Source organism: Staurois parvus, unplaced genomic scaffold (assembly GCF_062004578.1).
Source record: "Staurois parvus isolate SC_StPar_1 unplaced genomic scaffold, SC_StPar_1.0 ptg000012l, whole genome shotgun sequence".
In the NCBI taxonomy this organism is placed as follows: domain Eukaryota; kingdom Metazoa; phylum Chordata; class Amphibia; order Anura; family Ranidae; genus Staurois; species Staurois parvus.
The window spans coordinates 2,260,331-2,280,928 of NW_028317808.1; the positions used below are offsets into that span (position 1 = coordinate 2,260,331).

The following is a 20,598-nucleotide window of genomic DNA, read 5'->3' on the forward strand; positions in this document are numbered from 1 at the left end:
GTAGTTTGTTTTTCATGGTACAGTAATTTAGCTCACTGAGGATACAAAATATAATTTCTTTCACACCCATGAATTTAACATTTGTTTCACAGGACTAATGTCATCAATAAAACTCATTTTTTTCTTATAAGAGTTTGGTGTTAACTTTTACACAGTAACTGACAGCTGTGTGGAGGTTGATAACATTATGGCTTGACAGAGTAAAAGTCTTGCAATAAGCAATTCCTTTTAGTCATGTTAATATGGTTGTACGCCCACTTAAAATGACTAGCTTGCTTTGATACTGAGTTTAACAGCTGTTCATGTTTGAATTTCAGTCTTGTTATATTCCTGCTTCAAGCAAAGGCTACTGTATATTTCAACGAGTTTTAGAATTTTAGCATAAGTCACAGAACTGAGCACATCATTTATACAAAAGCCCTTTTGCTATCTTCTTTTTAATGTGATTGCACTGCGAGTACAGAGTGGGATATAAAGATGGATTTATCATCAAATTTGAGCTGCAACTTGTCATAAAAAGCACACTTTAAAACATCAACAACATTTTATTATTTGATTACATTACAAAGAACAATTCCAAGCAGCAAGGAAAATCACAGTTAATTCTAATGCTGACAGATTCTCAAGGTAATAATATCCAAGAAACACTGTACATATACTTAAAGTGTTACTAAACCCACAACAGTAATATTAGTCTGTATATACAGTAAAGCATGCTTGTTATACTCACTGTAGAACCTAAGGGGTTAATCCACTGCATTGTGTAAAAACTATGTTTGATCCTGGCTTCTCTGATCCTCCCCTTCTTCCAGTGTCCCCCTCTTATCTCCTGATAAGACATATCGTGTGGAGCCACTCTGCACATGCTCGGTTTAGTGTATATTGCTAGAGAGTTTTTTTTTTCTTGGTGCATGTGATCAGCACAGGGCCAATCAGCACTATCCAGACAGAGGTCAGGGGTCCTGCAGTCTCATAGGACAGTGAGAGAAGAATGAAAACTTCTCCTAAAAGCTTTAACCAGTGCTCTGCTGGACACTGATAGAAATCACAAGACTGATCACATATGGTGTAGAATCACTCTGCACATGCTCAGTTTGGTGTGTATTGCTAGAGAGGTTTTTATTTTTTGGGAGAGTGATCAGCACAGGGCCAATCAGCATTGTCCAGAGGGTCAAAGATTCTGCATCCTCCTAGAGCAGTATGACAACTCCTCCTACAAGCTTTAGCATGCGCTCTGCTGGACACTGATAGAAGTCTCAAGACTGCTTCAACTGTTGATGAAAGAAGGTTTTAAGCAGTTTGTATTTACTAAAATAATTGCATTTCCATGTTCTGTGTACTATGGGAGACCAGATATAGTGAATGTAGGGTCCTGGGTTTAGCAACACTTTAAATTCTCTTAATTTACTTTAGTCTGATTTTTTAAAAATCTAATGTAGCAAGATTTGGAAATTTTGCAAGGCTTTGGGACCAGATTGCAGATGTTTGTTTGCTTATTTGACAGAGAAGTGACTAGTTGTACTGGAAGCTATCCTAGTCATCCAATGGTATAAGGAACTCCAGAGTTGGAATCAGGGCTTTGCACTTTGGGGTTGGTTTAATGAGGCATTGAAATGAGTATCTGAAAGGAACGCTGCTCATCTGTGTTGAGCATCAAAGAAAACAGATCAGTACCTTGGGCAAAATAGAGAAACTGTGGTGCTCTAGAAGGAGATTGGCTGTGAGGTTAGATTGGGAAAAGATTAGAACCTGTTTTTGCTGTTTTCTGCTATCCGGTATGCCATTAGCAAGATTTCCTTTCATTTTCTGACATATGAACACAAGTTTCACCAGAAAGGAATGTGGGAAAATTTCTAATGGCAGCAAGGAAAGAAATGAAAATTAATTTAGTAAAATATCATAAGTCTAGATTCTTTTAGGATTCTTTTGCTGTCTGTGTCCTTGTTTCAGATTGTCCCTCACTATTTGCATGCTTGAAAGTGTTGGCATTGTGTCCCAGATAAGGGTAAAAACCTCACATGGGTTAAAATCCTTCCCCACTCTATTTAAAACTAAAAGAAAAAAAAATATTTTGGTTGGATAAACACTTTAAGCCTTTTAATCTGGCAACAACATCATAATAGGAATTTCTACAGTTTAGTAAATACAGCAGTTTAAAGGCACTGAGCTGTAGACGATGTCTACTAATTCAGAGTAAATGTAACCTATACATGTGTGACAACCATGTATCTTTAAAAGAGGAGTATGGACAAAGATTTTTTGGCCATACTTTGCTTGTGGATCACAGGAGCGCACTTACCTTTACTCTTCTGTGACCCAAAGTTATCTTATAATGGGCCATGGCTCACTATAGGCTGACGTCAGAGAACCACTCCAGGCTCTGGGAGGATCACAACCATGTTGTCGAAATCCACCTAGCCACCTGATTGACAGCTGACTTCGACTCTCAGTGAATGGCTGAGAGTTGGAGCTGCCTGCACCAGCCCCCTCTCCTGCCCAAAACTCCAGTGAGCGCTAGAAGGGCAGTGAGGAGAGTGGTGACCGACTGTCACTGCTCTCTGCTCCAACCTGACCAAGAACTGTGCAGTCAATGGTTATGTGATCGCTCAGTTTTAAGTCTTAAAGCTAATGTGGGATAACTGCAGCATCATATATATATATATAATACTGATATTGCAGCATAGAGGTTAGTATGAAGGTTTGGTTTTTATACACCCCAAACTTCTCATTTAACAAGATACTCAATGAAAATCACTCATAATGCTTATTCAATTACTTATATCCTTCTGTGTTTAATATCTTCACCTTGGTTTATTTTACTTTCTGTAATTTTATTCTGTTCCACACATACAATTCAGTTTACATGCCAGTGGGTTAATTCAATAACTTTCAGATATCCTTGAACTTGACTTGTCTGTGACTATATTGATGACTGGCACACTGCCACAGAGCTGAGTTTGTGGCATTCCCTTTGGGCATCAGACATTCTGCTTTACCAACAAGCTCAGCTTTTTGCAGCAGACTAATCAAATGTTTGTGCTACTAGCAATATTGGGTTTGGATGTTTAAATAATGTTATGGACCATTAATTATCTATATATTTTTCTGTGCTGAAGTTAGAATATTTTGTTTAGCTAACACTTTGCAGTAATATGCTAAAAAACATGATATCCATGATAAAGAGCATTTATTTTGTAAGTAAGCCCTGGTTCATACTATGCAGTCCGCACCGCATCAGAATCGCACCCTGTTTATGCGAACTGCTGTGGGTGTGTATGTTAACAACACCCCAAAAGCGGTCTGCAAAATGCAGTGTGATGTGCAGAATTGGATCGTATAGGTGTGAATACCCATGAGATCCGATTCTAGTGGGGACCCAAAAAAAGGGCCCTGCATGTTTTTGGTGTGGGTGCAGTGAGATTAGAGCAATACAAAATGTATGGCTCCAGTCGCACCGCACGTGATTTGTACAGGAATGCAGTGCGGTTCCTGTGCGAATCACATGCAATATACCGCACCGCATATATGTGAATCCAAAGTCAGGATTCACCCCAGAGTCTGGAGCAGCACCTGGCTCATCCTGTCAGCGATCTGCTGAGAGACTGAGCCAGCAGCTCCCTCCCCCTCTACAGTCCATTGCTCCAGTGAGAGCGGGACGGGGAGCAGAGCAGAGAGAGGTGACTGACAGTCATCACTCTCTACTCACAGCGGGGGTGTGAACTTATCAATTAGCAGTCATGTGATTGCTGAGTTCTCACACATAGAGCCGGTGAGGGACAGATGCAGCATTGGAACGAGTACAATTTGGGGAAGCCCCCCAAACTTCTCTTTTACATATTGCAGTCTTGTCATATAGATTACTAAGTAATGCTAAAAGTGATTGAAAACAGTTAATAATGTTGTTTTGCTTAGCAATAATTATACTATTTCCATGTCTCCCTTTTCATGTATTCATATTCCTGTGTTCATCCGATTGCTTTTTGCACTGAATTATTCAAAATAAACAATATAAAGAAAGTACTATGATGCAATAAATCCACTTGTTTTGATTTTATTTTTATTTTAAACAACTTCATACCTGTTTTTACAATGCTATATTACTAAATTTGTCTTATTGTTCCTGTTTCTCCCACATTCCAGGGGTTTTTGCATTCGGCTTATTTGCAACGGACATTTTTGTAAATGCTGGTCAAGTGGTAACGGGCAATCTCACTCCATATTTCCTGACTGTCTGTAAACCGAACTATACTGGACCAGACTGTCTTGCTCATCATCAGTTTATGAGCAATGGAAACATCTGTACTGGAGAGCCAGAAATGATAGACAAGGCCAGGAGGTCATTTCCTTCTAAACATGCTGCTCTGAGTATCTACTCTGCGTTATATACCACGGTAGGTTGAGAGAGTCTATCAATCATGAAATGAAAATACAGCATTAATATATATACACAGGGGCCTAAGAAATCTTTGCGTGTGTGTGTAAATATAAATATATATATATATATATATATACATATATATATATATTTATGATATAAAAAGTCTACACACCCCTGTTAAAATGTCAGGTTTCTGTTATATAATAAAATGAGACAAAGATAAAATACTTTAGAACTTTTTCTACCTTTAATGTGACCTATAAACTGTACAACTCAATTGAATAAAAAAACTAAAATCTTTTTCGGGGGGTAAGTAAACATAAAAAACTAAAATAATGCGGTTGCATGCAGGGGCAGACTGACAACTCATGGGGCCCCCGGGCAATAGGGGATCCTGGGGCCCCTGTGTCCTTGCCCAAACTCAAAAAAGCCTATGAAAAAGGTACCAGGGGCATCTCATGGGGCCCCGTACTGACCCCGGGCCCTCGGGCAGTGCCCAAGTTTCCAAATGGTCAGTCTGCCCCTGGTTGCATGTGAACACCCTCTTATAACTTATAACTAGGGATGTACAGTAGATGTGCTCAGAATTAAGCAATCACATTCATAATCATGTTAAATAGGAGTCAGTGCACACCTGCCATCATTTAAAGTGCCTCTGATTAACCCCAAATAAAGTTCAGCTGTTCTAGTAGGTCTTTCCTGACATTTTCTTAGTTGTATCCTACAGCAAAAGCCATGGTCCACAAAGAGCTTCCAAAGCATCAGAATGATCTCATTGTTAAAAAGTATCAGTCAGGAGAAGGGTACAAAATCATTTCCAAGGCATTAGATATACCATGGAACACCGTGAAGACAGTCATCAAATGGAGAAAATATGGCTCAACAGTGACATTACCACGAACTGGACATCCCTCTAAGATTGATGAAAAGACTAGAAGAAAACTGGTCTGTGAGGCTGCAAAGAGGCCTTCAGCAACAATAAAGTACCTGCAGGAATATCTGGCAAGTACTGCCTGTATGGTACATGTGACAACAATCTCCCGTGTTCTTCATATGTCTGGGCTAGGGGGTAGAGTGGCAAGACAGAAGCTTTTTCTTACAAAGAAAAACATCCAACCGCGGCTAAATTTTTCAAAAACACATCTGAAGTCTCTCAAAAGCATGTAGGAAAATTTGTTATGGTCTGATGAAACCAAGGTTGAACTTTTTGGCCATAATTCCAAAAGATATGTTTGGCGCAAAACAAACACTGCACATCACCAAAAGAACACCATACCCACAGTGAAGCATGGTGGTGGCAGCATCATGCTCTGGGGCTGTTTTTCTTCAGCTGGAACTGGGGTCTTAGTCAAGGTAGAGGTAATTATGAACAGTTCCAAATACCAGTCAAAATTGGCACAAAAACTTCAGGCTTCTGCTAGAAAGCTGAACTTGAAGAGGAACTTCATCTTCCAGCATGACAACGACCCAAAGCATACATCCAAATCAACAAAGTAATGGCTTCACCAGAAGAAGATTAAAGTTTTGGAATTGTCCAGCCAGTCCCCAGACCTGAATCTGATTGAAAGTGGGGTGATCTGAAGAAGGCTATGCACAGAAGATGCCCTCGCAATCTGACAGATTTGGAATGTTTTTGCAAGGAAAAGTGGGCAAATATTGCCAAGTCAAGATGTGCCATGCTGATAGACTCATACCCAAAAAGACTGAGTGCTGTAATAAAATCAAAAGGTGCTTCAACAAAGTATTAGTTTAACCCCTTGACACCGACTGTACACAAATATGTAGCCTCTCGGCGGCTGGGCCTTGATGCCAAGCGGCCGCATATTTGCGTACCATTTGAAAACACATATGTGCTGAGAGCGCGCTCCCTGCTTGATCTCAGCACATATGTTGGTATTTCACGGAAAGGTCCTGATCTCCCCTTGCGATCGGGACCTTTTCTGATCATGTGACCACCATGACAGCGAATCACGGCGGTCACAAGACCCTAAAACCCCGCACCACCTCCCGGCTTCTGAAATCCCTTGAAGGGCCAGGAGGCACCGGCGTGAAGCGGTTAAGGGTGTGCACACTTATACAACCATATTATTGTAGTTTTTTATTTTTACTTCCCTCCAACTAAAAGATTTCAGTTTGTCGTTCAAATGAGTTGTACACTTTAAAGGTTACATTAAAGGTGGAAAAAGTTCTGAAATTATTTATCTTTGTCCCAGTTTTGTACATCACAGAAACCTGACATTTTAAAAGGGGTGTGTAGACTTTTTATATCCTCTATGTACAGTGTGTATATATACAGTTGTGACCAAAATTATTCAACCCCCACTGAAATTGAGTGTTTTGGCCAGTTTGACATTGCTTTTGATCATTCAGTCATCTTGCTTACATTTACATTAAAGAGGCACTTGTAGGTCAGACAAATATAACATAACAGTTATAATGAAATAACCACAAATGTCTTTTCTGTGCTCACAGCATTATCAGTTTTATTCAACCCCCAAGTGACATTCAATCTTAGTACTTAGTACAGCATCCTTTTACAGTTATAACAGCTTTTAAACGTGAAGCATAGCTTGACACAAGTGTCTTGCAGCGATCTACGGGTATCTTCGCCCATTCTTCATGGGCAAAGGCCTCCAGTTCAGTCACATTCTTAGGCTTGCGCACTGCAACTGCTTTCTTTAAGTCCCACCAGAGGTTCTCAATCGGATTTAAGTCTGGTGACTGCGATGGCCACTCCAAAATGTTCCAGCCTTTCCTCTGCAACCATGCTCTAGTGGACTTGGAGGTATGCTTGGGATCATTGTCCTGTTGAAAGGTCCAACGTCTCCCAAGCCTCAGGTGTGTGACGGACTGCATCACGTTTCCATCCAATATCTCCTGGTACTGAAGAGAATTCATGGTACCTTGCACACGCTGAAGCTTCCCTGTACCTGCAGAAGCAAAACAGCCCCAAAGCATGATTGACCCTCCACCATGCTTCACAGTAGGCATGGTGTTCTTTTCATCATAGGCCTTGTTCTTCCTCCTCCAAACATAGCGTTGATCCATGGGCCCAAACAGTTCTAATTTTGTTTCATCAGTCCACAGAACACTATCCCACAACTTTTGTGGTTTGTCCACATGGCTTTTGGCATACTGCAGTCGACTCTTCTTATTCTTTGGAGACAGCAAGGGGGTACGCCTGGGAGTTCTGGCACGGAGGCCTTCATTACGCAGTGTGCGTCTTATTGTCTGGGCTGAAACTTCTGTACCCACATCTGACAAATCTTTTCTCAGTTCCTCAGCAGTCACACGGGGACTTCTCTCCACTCTACGCTTCAGGTAGCGCACAGCAGTCGAAGTCAGCATCTTCTTTCTGCCACGACCAGGTAGCGTTTCAACAGTGCCCTTTGCCTTGAATTTGCGAATGATGCTTCCTAAGGTGTCTCTTGGTATGTTTAACATCTTTGCAATCTTCTTATAGCCATTGCCCTTCCTGTGAAGAGAAATCACCTCTTCTCTTGTCTTCCTGGACCATTCTCTTGCCTTCACCATGTTTGTAACCACACCAGTAAATGTCTAGAAGGAGCTGAGTATCACAGTCATTTTAAAGCTGCCTAATTGGTGCTTATTATGCTTGATTGCTGCTCGGTGACATCCACAGGTGTTTTCCATACCTGATGGAAAGCACCTGTATGAACCTCTGTTCTTCAGAGTGGTAGTCTTTAAGGGGTTGAATAATTGTGGCAATGAAGAAACCACATAAGAACCATTTACTACTGTATTACATAAACAATTGATGTCATTTTAGTTGCATTTGGGTAGTTACAACGTCCTTGTAGGATTTGATTCTGAATACAATTCCAAATGTACACTATAGTCCCTAAACCCCTTTACAGCATTGGGGGTTGAATAATTTTGGTCACAACTGTATATATATGTATATATATATATGTGTGTGTATTTATATTATATATATTTTTTATTTATTTATATTAAAACTGTAAAGACATTAGTCTCCTTATTCTCATTAAACCATTAAACTTTCAATTAAATATATTCCTCAGTAGCCACAAAGGATATAAATCCAATATGTGTACTCCAAATACCCTTGCAAAGCCAGATTTTATCTTTTAAAGTAGCGATAACATTATCACTGTACTGTACATACTCTTTGCAGAAAGCAGAGTTGTGGGAGGGGACCCAAAAGGCCCCATCCACTAAAGGCTGCCTGTAGAAAACTACTTGAGAGAGGGAGATAGAAAACCAGCGATCCTGTACAAGGAGAGAGAGCCTCAGTGACTAGTCTTTATTACAGAAAACTACTGCACGGAGGCAAAGTTCTATGCTAGATTGTTGTACAGATCTGAAAGAAATATGGAAAACACACTAAAACTGGCCATACACTGATCAAAATGGGTCCAGTTCTGCATGGGCGGGACAAATTTTGTTTTGTGTGTGGCCACCAGTTGTTTGATTGACTTTTGTCAAAAGGACATGTCGAAAAAATGTTCACAACCAGCAGCTGCAGCCAGTTGGCTGCAATTGATGATCAATGTTGATAGCAGTTGATGAAACTGCTCTTTCACTCTGCTTTCTCTCTTCCCATCAGCAAGGCTCCTAGCTTTATAGCACAATGGACTGGCTCCTTTTTCCTTCCCTCAGTCTGAGCCTTGCTGTAAAGTGATTGCAAGAGGCACAGTCACATTTATAAACCTACACTGCTTGCACTAACCTCTTTCCGTCCGCCCGCTGCATATAGACAGTGAACAGGATGCTTTGCCGATGTGATCTAACATACCTGTACATCAGCCCACATCAGCGGCATGCACCAGTAGTTCGGTGATCGCTATATTGCCCGGATACGATCTGGCGATCACATGGTATTTTACCATGTGACTGCTGTGACCAATCACAGCACTCACATTGTAAACACTATAAAGTGAAACTAAAGAGGAGCAGAGAGAAGTGATCCTGCAGCTTGTGAGTGTACAGCAGCCTATCAGGCTACATTTACACTCACAAACTGCAGTGCCAGCCAACCCAGTGTCCCAGTTTAGTGCAACTGTGTCCCTGATCCCTGCCCCAGTATATCCATAATAAATAATGCAGCCAGCCCCTGTCACCTTTCCCAGTGCACACAAAAACACCCTCATACACTATACCAATGTCCTGATCACCACCATACCAGTGTCCTGATCACCACCATACCCCAAAACAACATCCTGATCACCGCCATACCCCATGCAAGCACCCTGATCACCGCCAACTACCATACCAGCATTCTGATCACTGCCATACCCCATACCAGCATCTTGATCACTGCTGTACCCCATATCAGCATCCTGATCACCTTCATACCCCATACCAACACCCTGAGCACCACCAACCACCATACCAGCACCCTGATCACCGCCAACCACCATACCAGCATCCTGATCACTGCCATACACCATACCAGCGTTCTGATTACTGCCATACCCCATACCAGCATCCTGATCACTGCCATACCCCATACCAGCATCCTGATCACCCCCATATCAGCATCCTGACTACTGCCATACCAGCGTCCTGATCACCGCCATACCTCATGCTAACGTCCTGATTATTTCCATACATCATACAAGCATTCTGATCACTGCCATACCCCATATCAGCATCTCGATCACTTCTATACCCCATATCATGATCACCACCATACCCCAAACCAGCGTCCTGATCACTGCTATACACCATACCAGCATTCTGATTCCCGCCATACCCCATACCAGTGTCCTGATCCCCCCATACTCCATTTCAGTATCCTTACTACCACCATAACAGCGTCCTGATCACTGCCATATCTCATTTTAATGTTCTGATCACTGCCATACCCATACCAGCACCCTGATCAATGCCATACGTCATATCAGCGTCCGGTATTTTAGGGTCTCAACTGATCAATTTTCAAATATATATCCCATAGTTTGTAGACTCTATAGCTTTTACACAGACTAAATAATAAACACGGTTTTGGGTTAATTATACCCCAAATATGTACCAGAATACATTTTGGCCTAAATATATGAAGAAAAAGTATTTATTTGCAAATTTTTTAACAAAAGCTAAGCAAATTTTTTTTCCAAACTATTCAGACATTTTTTGTTTATATAGCAAAAAATAAAAACAAACTCAGTGGTGATCAAATACCACCAAAAGAAAGCTCTATCTGTCTCAAAATAAGGGTAACAATTTCATATACAGTGTTGCACTACTGAGTAATTGTCAATCACAAGTGACAGTGCTGAAAGCTGAAAATTGACCTGTACTGGAAGGGGGTGAAAGTGTCAGGACATGAAATGATTAAAAAAAAAAATCCATATATTTATTGATGTATTAAACCAGAGCTCCAGAAGGAGCTGAAACCCATATAGGTGAACAAAAACACCCAAACTCCCAGGTGGACAGCAATAGAGTTCAGAATGATGTCAGAGACAGTATCCAATGCATATAAGAAACTAGGATCTAACTCAACCCATCAGGTTCCAGCTACAATATAAATATCACTTTTGAGTAAATTGGGCCTTCAAAATAAAGTTACAAAGCAATACAATGTTAATAATTGCTTAAGATCATCAGTGCCTTATCTACCAGTCAGGGGCGGACTGACCATTTGGAAACTTGGGCACTGCCCGAGGGCCCGGGGTCAGTGGGGGCCCCATGAGATGCCCCTGGTACCTTTTTCATAGGCTTTTTTGAGTTTGGGCAAGGACACAGGGGCCCCAGGATCCTCTATTGCCCGGGGGCCCCATGAGTTGTCAGTTCTCCCTTGCTACCAGTTATATTTTGTTGTGTTTGACTTTCAAATGCAACATTTTTTTTTAGTTAGGTAGGTAAAGTTAAAATGGGAAAGGCTTTTTTTTTACTGCTGTGTTCCTGTTGATGTCTCTGGATAGTAGATAGCAGTATAAAAATGATAGGGGTTCTAATCTTTCCATCCTCTATCCGGAACTAAAGGAAAAACGTTTTGGCTTGAGTAATACTTTAAAGAAAGCTTGGCCTCTTTTTGAAAATGCTAGTTTATGTCTGTCAACTGTCATGCTCATTCTGTGGGTTCAGTACTTCAACTGAATCTGAAATAATCATGCAGTAAGCTGAGCCACCCTAAAATTAGAAATCCTGATCTGCATGCATGTTTCAGGTTAGTCCCTCAAAGTATTAAAGTCAGCTGGTTCTTTACTCAACTAGCACATTTTTTACCTAATTTCACTGACCATATGTTTTAATTTTAATATTATTATTATACATTATTTATATAGCAACAACCATTTACCCAGTGCTTTACAATATAAGGGGACAGTACAATTACAATACAGTTCTATACACAAGGAATAGAAGGGGCCTGCTCATGGAGCTTACAATCTAATATCTTCTAATATGGGGCAAAATCCTCCCTGCTCAGGGAACAGAGCCAAGCCTGGTCCTCCTATGGAAGCTTCTTGCAAATATAAAGATTTAGAACTGCGGCAGCTGAAACTCACACATGTACGACTTCATGAGGATGTGCTTCAGCATTACTAACTCAAGCAACTGGAAATTGTAAATGTTTTGTGAACAATTGCTTCCCTCTAGTGTTTATTCAGAGCATAGACGTGACATTAGATTGTTAAATTTTACAAGGCGATCAGCAGTGGCAATCTTCCAGTACAGGTTTCCTTTAAAAGCCTTAAAATTATAATTGACAATCAATTTGTTTTTGTGTTTCAGATGTATATCACGAGCACAATTAAGACAAAGAGCAGCAGACTAGCAAAACCTGTCCTTTGCCTTGGAACTCTGTGTTCTGCCTTCCTCACCGGACTTAACCGTGTGTCAGAATACAGGAACCACTGCGTTGATGTTATTGGTGGCTTCATTTTGGGGACAGCTGTGGCTTTGTTTTTGGTAATTATGATTACAATAATAATAATAGAGGGCAGTTTGATAAATTTAGCACAATGGCTAAGTGGTTTGTTCTCTTTGTTTGCTGCACTGGACCCATGGGATCAGTTCCCACCCAAGACATTACTCGCAAAGCTTGTAATGGTTTCCTTTTGCCAAAAACTAGAAAGGTATTTGTTAGTGTACTTCAATAAAAGTGGTGAGAATAATTTAACCTCCACTGGAGTAGCGGCTGACTAAGTTCCTTTATGTTATCTGCAGAGTACTGCCAATCTTGTTTGCCCCTATATTAATCAGTGTACACAGCAACAAATTAAAGAGTTTGATCATATTGACTAATAAAAACTCAGTGAACAGAATTGCAGATAATGCTCCTGGTTATTGTTAATAGCCTTTTGTTAAACTTAGCTAGTCAATTAGTTAGTTAGATTTTACATTGGCTACAATGTAATCTGATGACATACTATCAACCAGAGATGAGTGAATGTGTTCAGATTTGGTGACCAAGCAAATCTTGACCTGCAACCTGCTTCACGTGTCAGATTATTTGCCACAAATCACTGGCACTAAAGAAGTTCACTACCATAGTATGTGTGAGTACCCTTACAAGCTCAATCTCAATTTAACTCTGTAGTATGCAGCTCATGGGTGTATCATTTCAAATATATATATATATATATATATATATATATATATATATATATGGGACGTTCAAATCAAACTGGGACTTTTAATTTTACAGGTATAAAAAGGGATGCTAGCGTGGCGGTACTACACACAGTAGTAAGTGGCAAGTGTGTCCTATTACTGATAGGCGGCGCACGTGACGCAGGCCAGTCCAGAGAACGTTAACCAAGATGGCAGACAACAGTGTTAGTGCGTGCATAGAATAACTTGAGGTGATGAAGTTTCTTACAAAAGCGTAAAACCCGCAGGTATCTACAGAAGACTTCAACCACAGTACGGTGATTAGATGCTCAGCTGCAGTAAAACATTTGAGTGTTGTAAACCTTTCAGAGATGCGCATACATCCGTCAGTGACGATCCAGACCATGATGGTTCCCAGCCCACAGCAGTCATTCCTGTGAACATTCAGCACATTAATGCCTGATCCTGGATAATCGATGCATAACCTGTCATGAAATTGCACAAGAGACAAATCTTTCTGTGGGAATGGTGAACACAGTGATGACAAAGTGAAGCAGGCTGTCCTAGAATGGTTCAGGTGTACTGACAAATCTTTTCATGCCGAAGCTTTCCAGGCAATAAACTCTGGGATAAGTGTATACAGTAAATTTAGCAGGGGAGTATGTCGAAAAATAAATGCAATTTCCACTCGAAATGTGTTCTTGTTTATATAAACTCAAAAGTCCTGGTTTGACTTGAACGCCCCTCATATATTTAGTGGACTAGAGATGTGCACAATAGAAAAATTTGTTTCCTTTCATTTCATTTTCATACGTTAAGTAAATAATTTCATTTTGTCATAATCATTATATTAGAATGATTCGCTTTTGGAATCTTTTTGTTATTATATACATACATAAATATTAATTGTTTTGAATTGATTCATATTTTTGGAAGTTCTGTTATTCTTTTGTTATTTTGCAAGATTGGCTATATTAGTTTTAATGTTAATTCGTTATTTTGGGAAATTACTTATGCACTCTGAGACATCCCTGCTAGCCCAACCCACAAAGAGAAATGGAATGAGCTGATTGGATTATACTGACTGGAGTAATGAAAGTAACGAATGGAACTAAATACATTTTGGATTCATTCATTATGTTATGATTCAGAGATTCTGATAGATTTACCTCCATCCAATCCGTACACAATAAGTAGGAATCATCATTTTATTTCATTTTTATACCTTACTGTATTTATTGCAATATGTTGCAAGCTGATTGGATTATACTGACTGGAGTAATGAAAGTAACGAATGGAACTAAATACATTTTGGATTCATTCATTATGTTATGATTCAGAGATACTGACAGATTTACGTCCATCCAATCCGTACACAATAAGTAGGAATCATCATTTTATTTCATTTTTATACCTTACTGTATTTATTGCAATATGTTTCCATTTCTCACGTACTGCATTTTTTATAAAGAAAAATGTTAATGCTAAATAAAAACGAAAACAATCCAAAACAATTCAGATCATACGTTATGTTATTTCGGATGCTTCAAACATTAACATAAGGCCCAAACTATCACATCCTGTCATCTGGATGAAATGAATGAATACAAATGAATTAGTTGTTTTTGTTATAATTTATTTTGGATTCATTGCAATTCATTACTACTGGGATTTGGAGATTTGGATACATCCGAATTGCAGAATCACACACATTTTGTCCAAATTTCAATTTGTAATAAACAAATTGCACATGTCTATATTCGACCTTTCACTTTAAGGGTAAGTTAGATGGCTGCTCACAACAGCTTTTTGAGAAATCACCATGTGAAACAGACATAAAAAGCAAGTGTCTAAGAAGATAGTACATATTTACCCTTGGCTCCAAATTTATTTTTTGAAATTCCCAACTTACCTGTGGCTTAAAGTATTTGTTTGGCACTGAAATCATAAAAAAATATGCAAATGATGAAATGCAGTGACTTACCCCCTCACTTTTGGTTTTTGGTGAGAGACATGTGCTGACAGGAAACAACTACCAGCAGGATCTCTTTCTCTAGAAAACCCATAATCCTCTAATAAATATATATATATATATATATATATATATATATATATATATATATATATATATATATCAGAAAACATTGATTTAACCATTTTAGTTAAACTTTAAAGTTATATGGTAGTGATGGGTTCATAAATCCCAAAATAAAATGTTGAAAACAAATTACAGTAAGTATGTCTCAGATATTATTTCTGTTGGACTGCCACCCAGGTTGCATTTTGCCTGCCTTGAAAATTCCCCTTTTACTGATGATATCTCCTGAGTGCATCACTTTTGATGAACAAATGTTTGCTTACTGTTACCATTATGTAATAAATTACTTATGAAATACAGTACGAAATTGTAATATAGTATATGCTATAGATTTTAATAGTCATGCATACCTCATTTAAAGTCCTTAGAGAATTATTAGAGATAAGGTACAAAGGAAACGTTTTTATCTCCTCTGGGAGATTAATGGCAGTGGTACTTGCATAATGTTGCATCATGTAACATTCTGTAAAAACACAAGGATAATCTCAAGTGATTCAATTGCAGTTTACACTTTACAAGCTAGAGTATAAGCTAACCATACACACAGGGGTATGAGTATCTGTGTCTTTTCAGCGGTACTACTGCACATGATTTATTGAAAAATGATTGACCACTATGACTGTAGTAACAAACTGATATAAGATATGTAGCAGCTGCATATCTTATATCTGTATACCATACACTACATTGCATTAATTAATTGATAGAATAACACAGGTCTGCGACTAAAAAGCTGTTTGATTATTTTCATCTAATTTCCATGTATTTTAGTGTGCTGAAAACAAATAAAATGTTGAAAAAGCTCCTAGACGTCATGATTTGCCACAAAATGCAAAATTGTCTTCAAATTTATCAATTTTTTTAAATTTTTGGTATTTTTTTATATTATGGGTGTTTAACCAAATTTAAAGTCCAAATTACTATTAATTAATTCACATAAGTGCATTTAAGATATAAAATGCCAAAAAAAACCTTAAAGGGGTTGTCCGAGTTATGTAAAAAAAAATATAACACTGTAAATCTGTTGGTCAGCAATATATACATAAGCTAAGCAAGTTTTAGGGGGAAAAAATCTATTTCCTCATTTCCCTAGTGCCTTTCTGGCCCTTTGTTGTTATTTGCAGGTAAACAATCTCTGCCCCTCCCCCCCTGCAAAGGGAGTGAATACAAGTGCTGCTCTGAGTGACATGTCTGACTACTGGGATACTCAGCAACATGCTGTTTGTGTAAGCCTCAGCCCTGAGTCTGTGCTTCTAATGGTAGAAGGGGTTAATCTTTCCTGAAGAATCCAGTGGGTGGGATACCAAATACCCTTGTTTTCTGTGTCTATGGGACAGTCGAGACCGACAAAATCACTGGATCAAGAAGAGCTGGCAGCCAAGGGTGCTAACAGTCGGTAAAACAAATGCCCTCCGAGAAACTTTGGTACCTTCCCATAAAGTTCTACCACCTCTCCACATAAAATTGGGATTGATGAAGCAATTCGTAAAATCACTTCCAAGAGTTGGAGAATGCTTCAAATACTTGGTCACCAAGTTTCCAGGCCTGTCGGAGGCAAAATTGAAGGAAGGTGTGTTCGTCGGAGCAGACATTAGAAGGCTTATAGTTGATCAAGAGTTTGTCAATACCATGACGGATCCTCGAAAAGAAGAGTGGATTGCATTTAAAGAAGTCGTATAGAAATTTTTAGGCAATAACAAAGATCCTCACTACAAAAAGATCGTCGAACGAATGCTGAAAGCATTTCAAGCTTTAGGTTGCCTGATGCATTTGAAAGTGCATTTCCTCCAGTCCCACCTTGACTACTTTCCTGAAAATTTGGGAGCTGTGAGTGAGGAACAAGGTGAACGATTCCACCAAGACATTAAAGAGATGGAAAGGAGATACCAGGGAAAATGGAGCATTACAATGATGGCAGACTACTGTTGGATGCTTCAGAGAGACATTCCAGATGCTACTCACAAGCGTAAATGCACCAAGAGGAGCCTCAAAGGGAAGAAGAATTGAGTTTAGTGTGTGTAGGTGAGCTCATTTCAGTTCAAAAAAGGATTTGCATGAAAAAATTGTAATAAAACTTTAATTGTATAAGTCTATTTCCATTTATTTTGAGGTATTGCCTTATTTAACATAGTTACCTAAATTGTCAGGAAACGTGATGTCCAATGACAAAATGGAGGTCATTTTTGGATTCAGTGCACCAAAAACATAAAGATTACGTGGAATAACCAAAACAGCTCTTGAAAAAAATTTTTTTGCAGACCTGTGTAATTGATTAACCTGCAACCATGTAGCATATCTTGAGAAGTGATTTTCAGTTTTAGTTGAACGCCTAAAGAATATCACCTTTACCATGAGTGTGTGGGTATCAATGGCCGATTTAGTGGATACAATAATAATTGTAACATCAATATTTATATATTACTATAACATGTATATAACTGTTATTTGTGTATTTTTTTTTCACAATCGTAAAATTTGTATTCTCTATTGGTGCTGTTTTTCTAAATTTACATTTTAATGTCTTTATCATGTTTTAGGGCTTGTGTGTTGTCCATAACTTTAAAGGAACACATGGATTTCCCTCTAAACCGAAGCCTGAAGACACAAGGGGGATGCCTCTAATGGCTTTCCCCAGAGTGGAAAGTCCTCTGGAGACTTTGAGTGCTCAGGTATTTTCCCTTTGTCCATTTTATCTAAATATGCATAGGGCTTGATTTATTAAAACTGAAGAGTTTAAAATTTGTTGCAGCTGTGCATTGTAGCCAATCAGCTTCTAATTGTCAATTCAATTAAAGTGGTAGTAAACCACAACATTAAAAAAAAAAAATCCCCTGCAAGGCAATGGGCTACTAGCACAATATGAAATACTTACCTTAGAACAAACCCCTCCAGCAGTGCTTCCATCTTCAATCGGTCTTCCTTCCTTCACCAGGGCTTCCATCTTCACGGGTCTTTCATGGGCCATGGCACAGCGCTCTGAAGGAATGACACGGGTATGCCGTTCCTTTAGAGCACATGTGCCGGTGTACACTGTACACTTGATACACTGTACTGTATCAATTGAGGGTCAGCATTGTCACTCTCCTGATTTTGACTACAAATACCTCCTCCACACTTTGTTTCTATTATGTGGGGGAAGGTGTTCTGTGGTTCTAAGAAGTTAGCTTAAAAAAATAACACAAGTGGAGATATTCTGGCAGAATCAGGTATTTTCTGTACTTGCAGAAAATGCACTACCGCTATATATGTATTATGGACTACAATATTTTTTATTTTTGTTTTTAGTTTAGATATCCCTAAACTCTTTGTAAGAGTTAATATACGTTGGGGTTTATTTACCAAAACTAGATAGTGCAGAATCTAGTGCAGCTATGCATGGTAACCAATCAGCTTCTAACTTCAGCTTGTTCAATTAAGCTTTGACATAAAATCTGAAAGGTGATTGGTTTCTATGCAGAGCTGCATCAGATTTTGCATTCTCCTGTTTTAGTAAATCAACCACACTTATACAAACCTTACATGGGGATTAGACTCTGACTCTGTAATGATGGTAACAAATGGTTAAATTTAAGGTCCCTGACAAGGACACTTAGGAATAACTTGAGGGTGGAGGAAATGAGATTTAATCTGAAATTGTGTAGGGAATTACTTACATTGGAATTCAGTGGTATCAACTTGGAGTGTTGATGCCTTCATACGTTGGAGTTGATGGACCTGCATCTTTTTCCAACCATACTGTGTGTCTATACTCTCATAGGTGAGCAGGGTGGCAGTGGAGCATGGGAAATGTAAGTATGAATAAGTGGAAAGGGTTCCTTAGTAAGAGAACCTGTCATTTTGCCATGAATTAGCAAAGTAACAGATTGTCTTCAAGGCACCAAAATGTACAGTATAGATAGTCTAAGGAAAACTCTTGTCTTCTGCAAATGTGCCTGTGCAATTGTGAGGGCATGCAGCCATGCACATTGGGTGTGCTTGCACATGAGAGCATATCCTCATTACTAGCACAACAACTTTCAACTAGTGATCTACTGACAAAGCAGTGTTGCTTTAAAGTGTTACTAAACCCAGGACCCTGCATTCACTATATCTATATGGCTCTCTCACAGTACATACAACATGGAAATGCAACTATTTTAGTAAATATAAACTGCTAAATATCTGTAAGGGACCGCCCGGTGGTACCACTAGCGCTCCACTGATCAGGCGTCCCCAGAGCACGGAATCTAAGCCCCAGAGTACTTGTCCACCAGGGCCCCTGATGGTGGGGATGGACTTGGAGTACCCTGAGACCAGGTCGTGACTACTGAGCATGCCCGTCAGTGGTAGGGGTATTCGCCAGGGGCTCCCGCAAGGGAGTGCCTGATATGAGGAGGTCGGGTGACCCCGATTGGATGGATGGCTGAGCAGGTGCAAGGTCAGACAAGCCGGGTCGGTAGCCATGGGGACGGTGCGGTACAAATCAGCGGGCAGAGAATAGTCGGGTCACACGCCAGGTCAATAACAGAAAGTCAGATCCAATAGGGGGCACCCGGGAGAGAGGTCAGGCAAGCCAAGGGTCAGAGCAGGAGAATATAGCATGGTCAGGTACAATCCGGGTCAGCAACTTACAGGATACAGGTTCACAGGATCACGAATGCAGGTAAGACCAGAAGGCACTGAATGACAGCTCAGGGCCGTTTAAATATCGCGTCCTGCGCCGTCATTGGTGCCAGGCACGCGCCTGTGGCTCCTAGTGCGCATGCTCGAACCTGGACGCTGCGGCCGGCCAGGACCTAGTGCCCGCGTCCCTGCACAAGGCGGCGCACTGCGCCTGCGCCGGGACCAGCACCGCGGGGATCCCTGACAATATCTTTTCTCATCAGCAGTTAGAGTGGTCTTGTGACTTCTAGCAGTGTCCAGCCAAGCACTGGTTACAGCTTGTAGGAGGAGTTTTCATTTTCCTGTAGCAGGAAGCAGGACCTCTGTATGGCAAGTGCTGATTGGCCCTGTGCTGATCACATGCACTTTCCTGAGAGAAAAAAAAACCCTCTAGCAATAAACACCAAACTGAGCATGTGCAGCTTGTCCCTAGTCTCTGTTCTATCAGGAGATATTTGGGAGACACTGGAAGAATGGGAGGATCACAGAAGAGATGATTACACATCCTTTTTACACAATGCTAAGGAATAACCCCTTAGGTTCCACAGTGAGTATAACAAGCATGCTCTACTGCATATAGAGACTGATTTTATTGTTGTGGGTTTAGTAACACTTTAATTATTGCTACACTGTGGGGTTGATTTACTAAAACCAGGAAGTGCAAAATCTGGTGCCACTGTGCATGGTTGCCAATCGGCTTCTAACTTCAGATTGTTCAATTAAGCTTTGACTAAAAAAAACTGGAAGCTGATTGGTTTCATCGCACTCTGCAGCAGGGGCAGACTGACCATTTGGGAACTCGGGCACTGCCCGAGTACCTGGGGTCAGTAGGGGGCCCCATGATATGCCCCTGGTATCTTTTCATAGGGTTTTTTGGGTGTTGTTTGAGTGTGGGATAGGACACAGGGGCCCCATCATCCCCTAGTGCCTGGGG

General features: G+C 40.0%; 1 protein-coding gene across 2 annotated transcripts in view; it reads left to right on the top strand.

Moving 5' to 3' along the window:
- Positions 1-20,598, top strand: part of PLPPR1 (phospholipid phosphatase related 1) — a 241,855-nt gene that overhangs the window by 212,266 nt on the left and 8,991 nt on the right. For both annotated transcript variants that reach the window (XM_089674666.1, XM_089674675.1), the window contains exons 5-7: positions 4,141-4,391; positions 12,104-12,280; positions 17,561-17,692. In XM_089674666.1, coding sequence (XP_089530792.1) covers positions 4,141-4,391; positions 12,104-12,280; positions 17,561-17,692 — 560 coding nt within the window. The remainder of the gene's footprint in view (positions 1-4,140; positions 4,392-12,103; positions 12,281-17,560; positions 17,693-20,598) is intronic.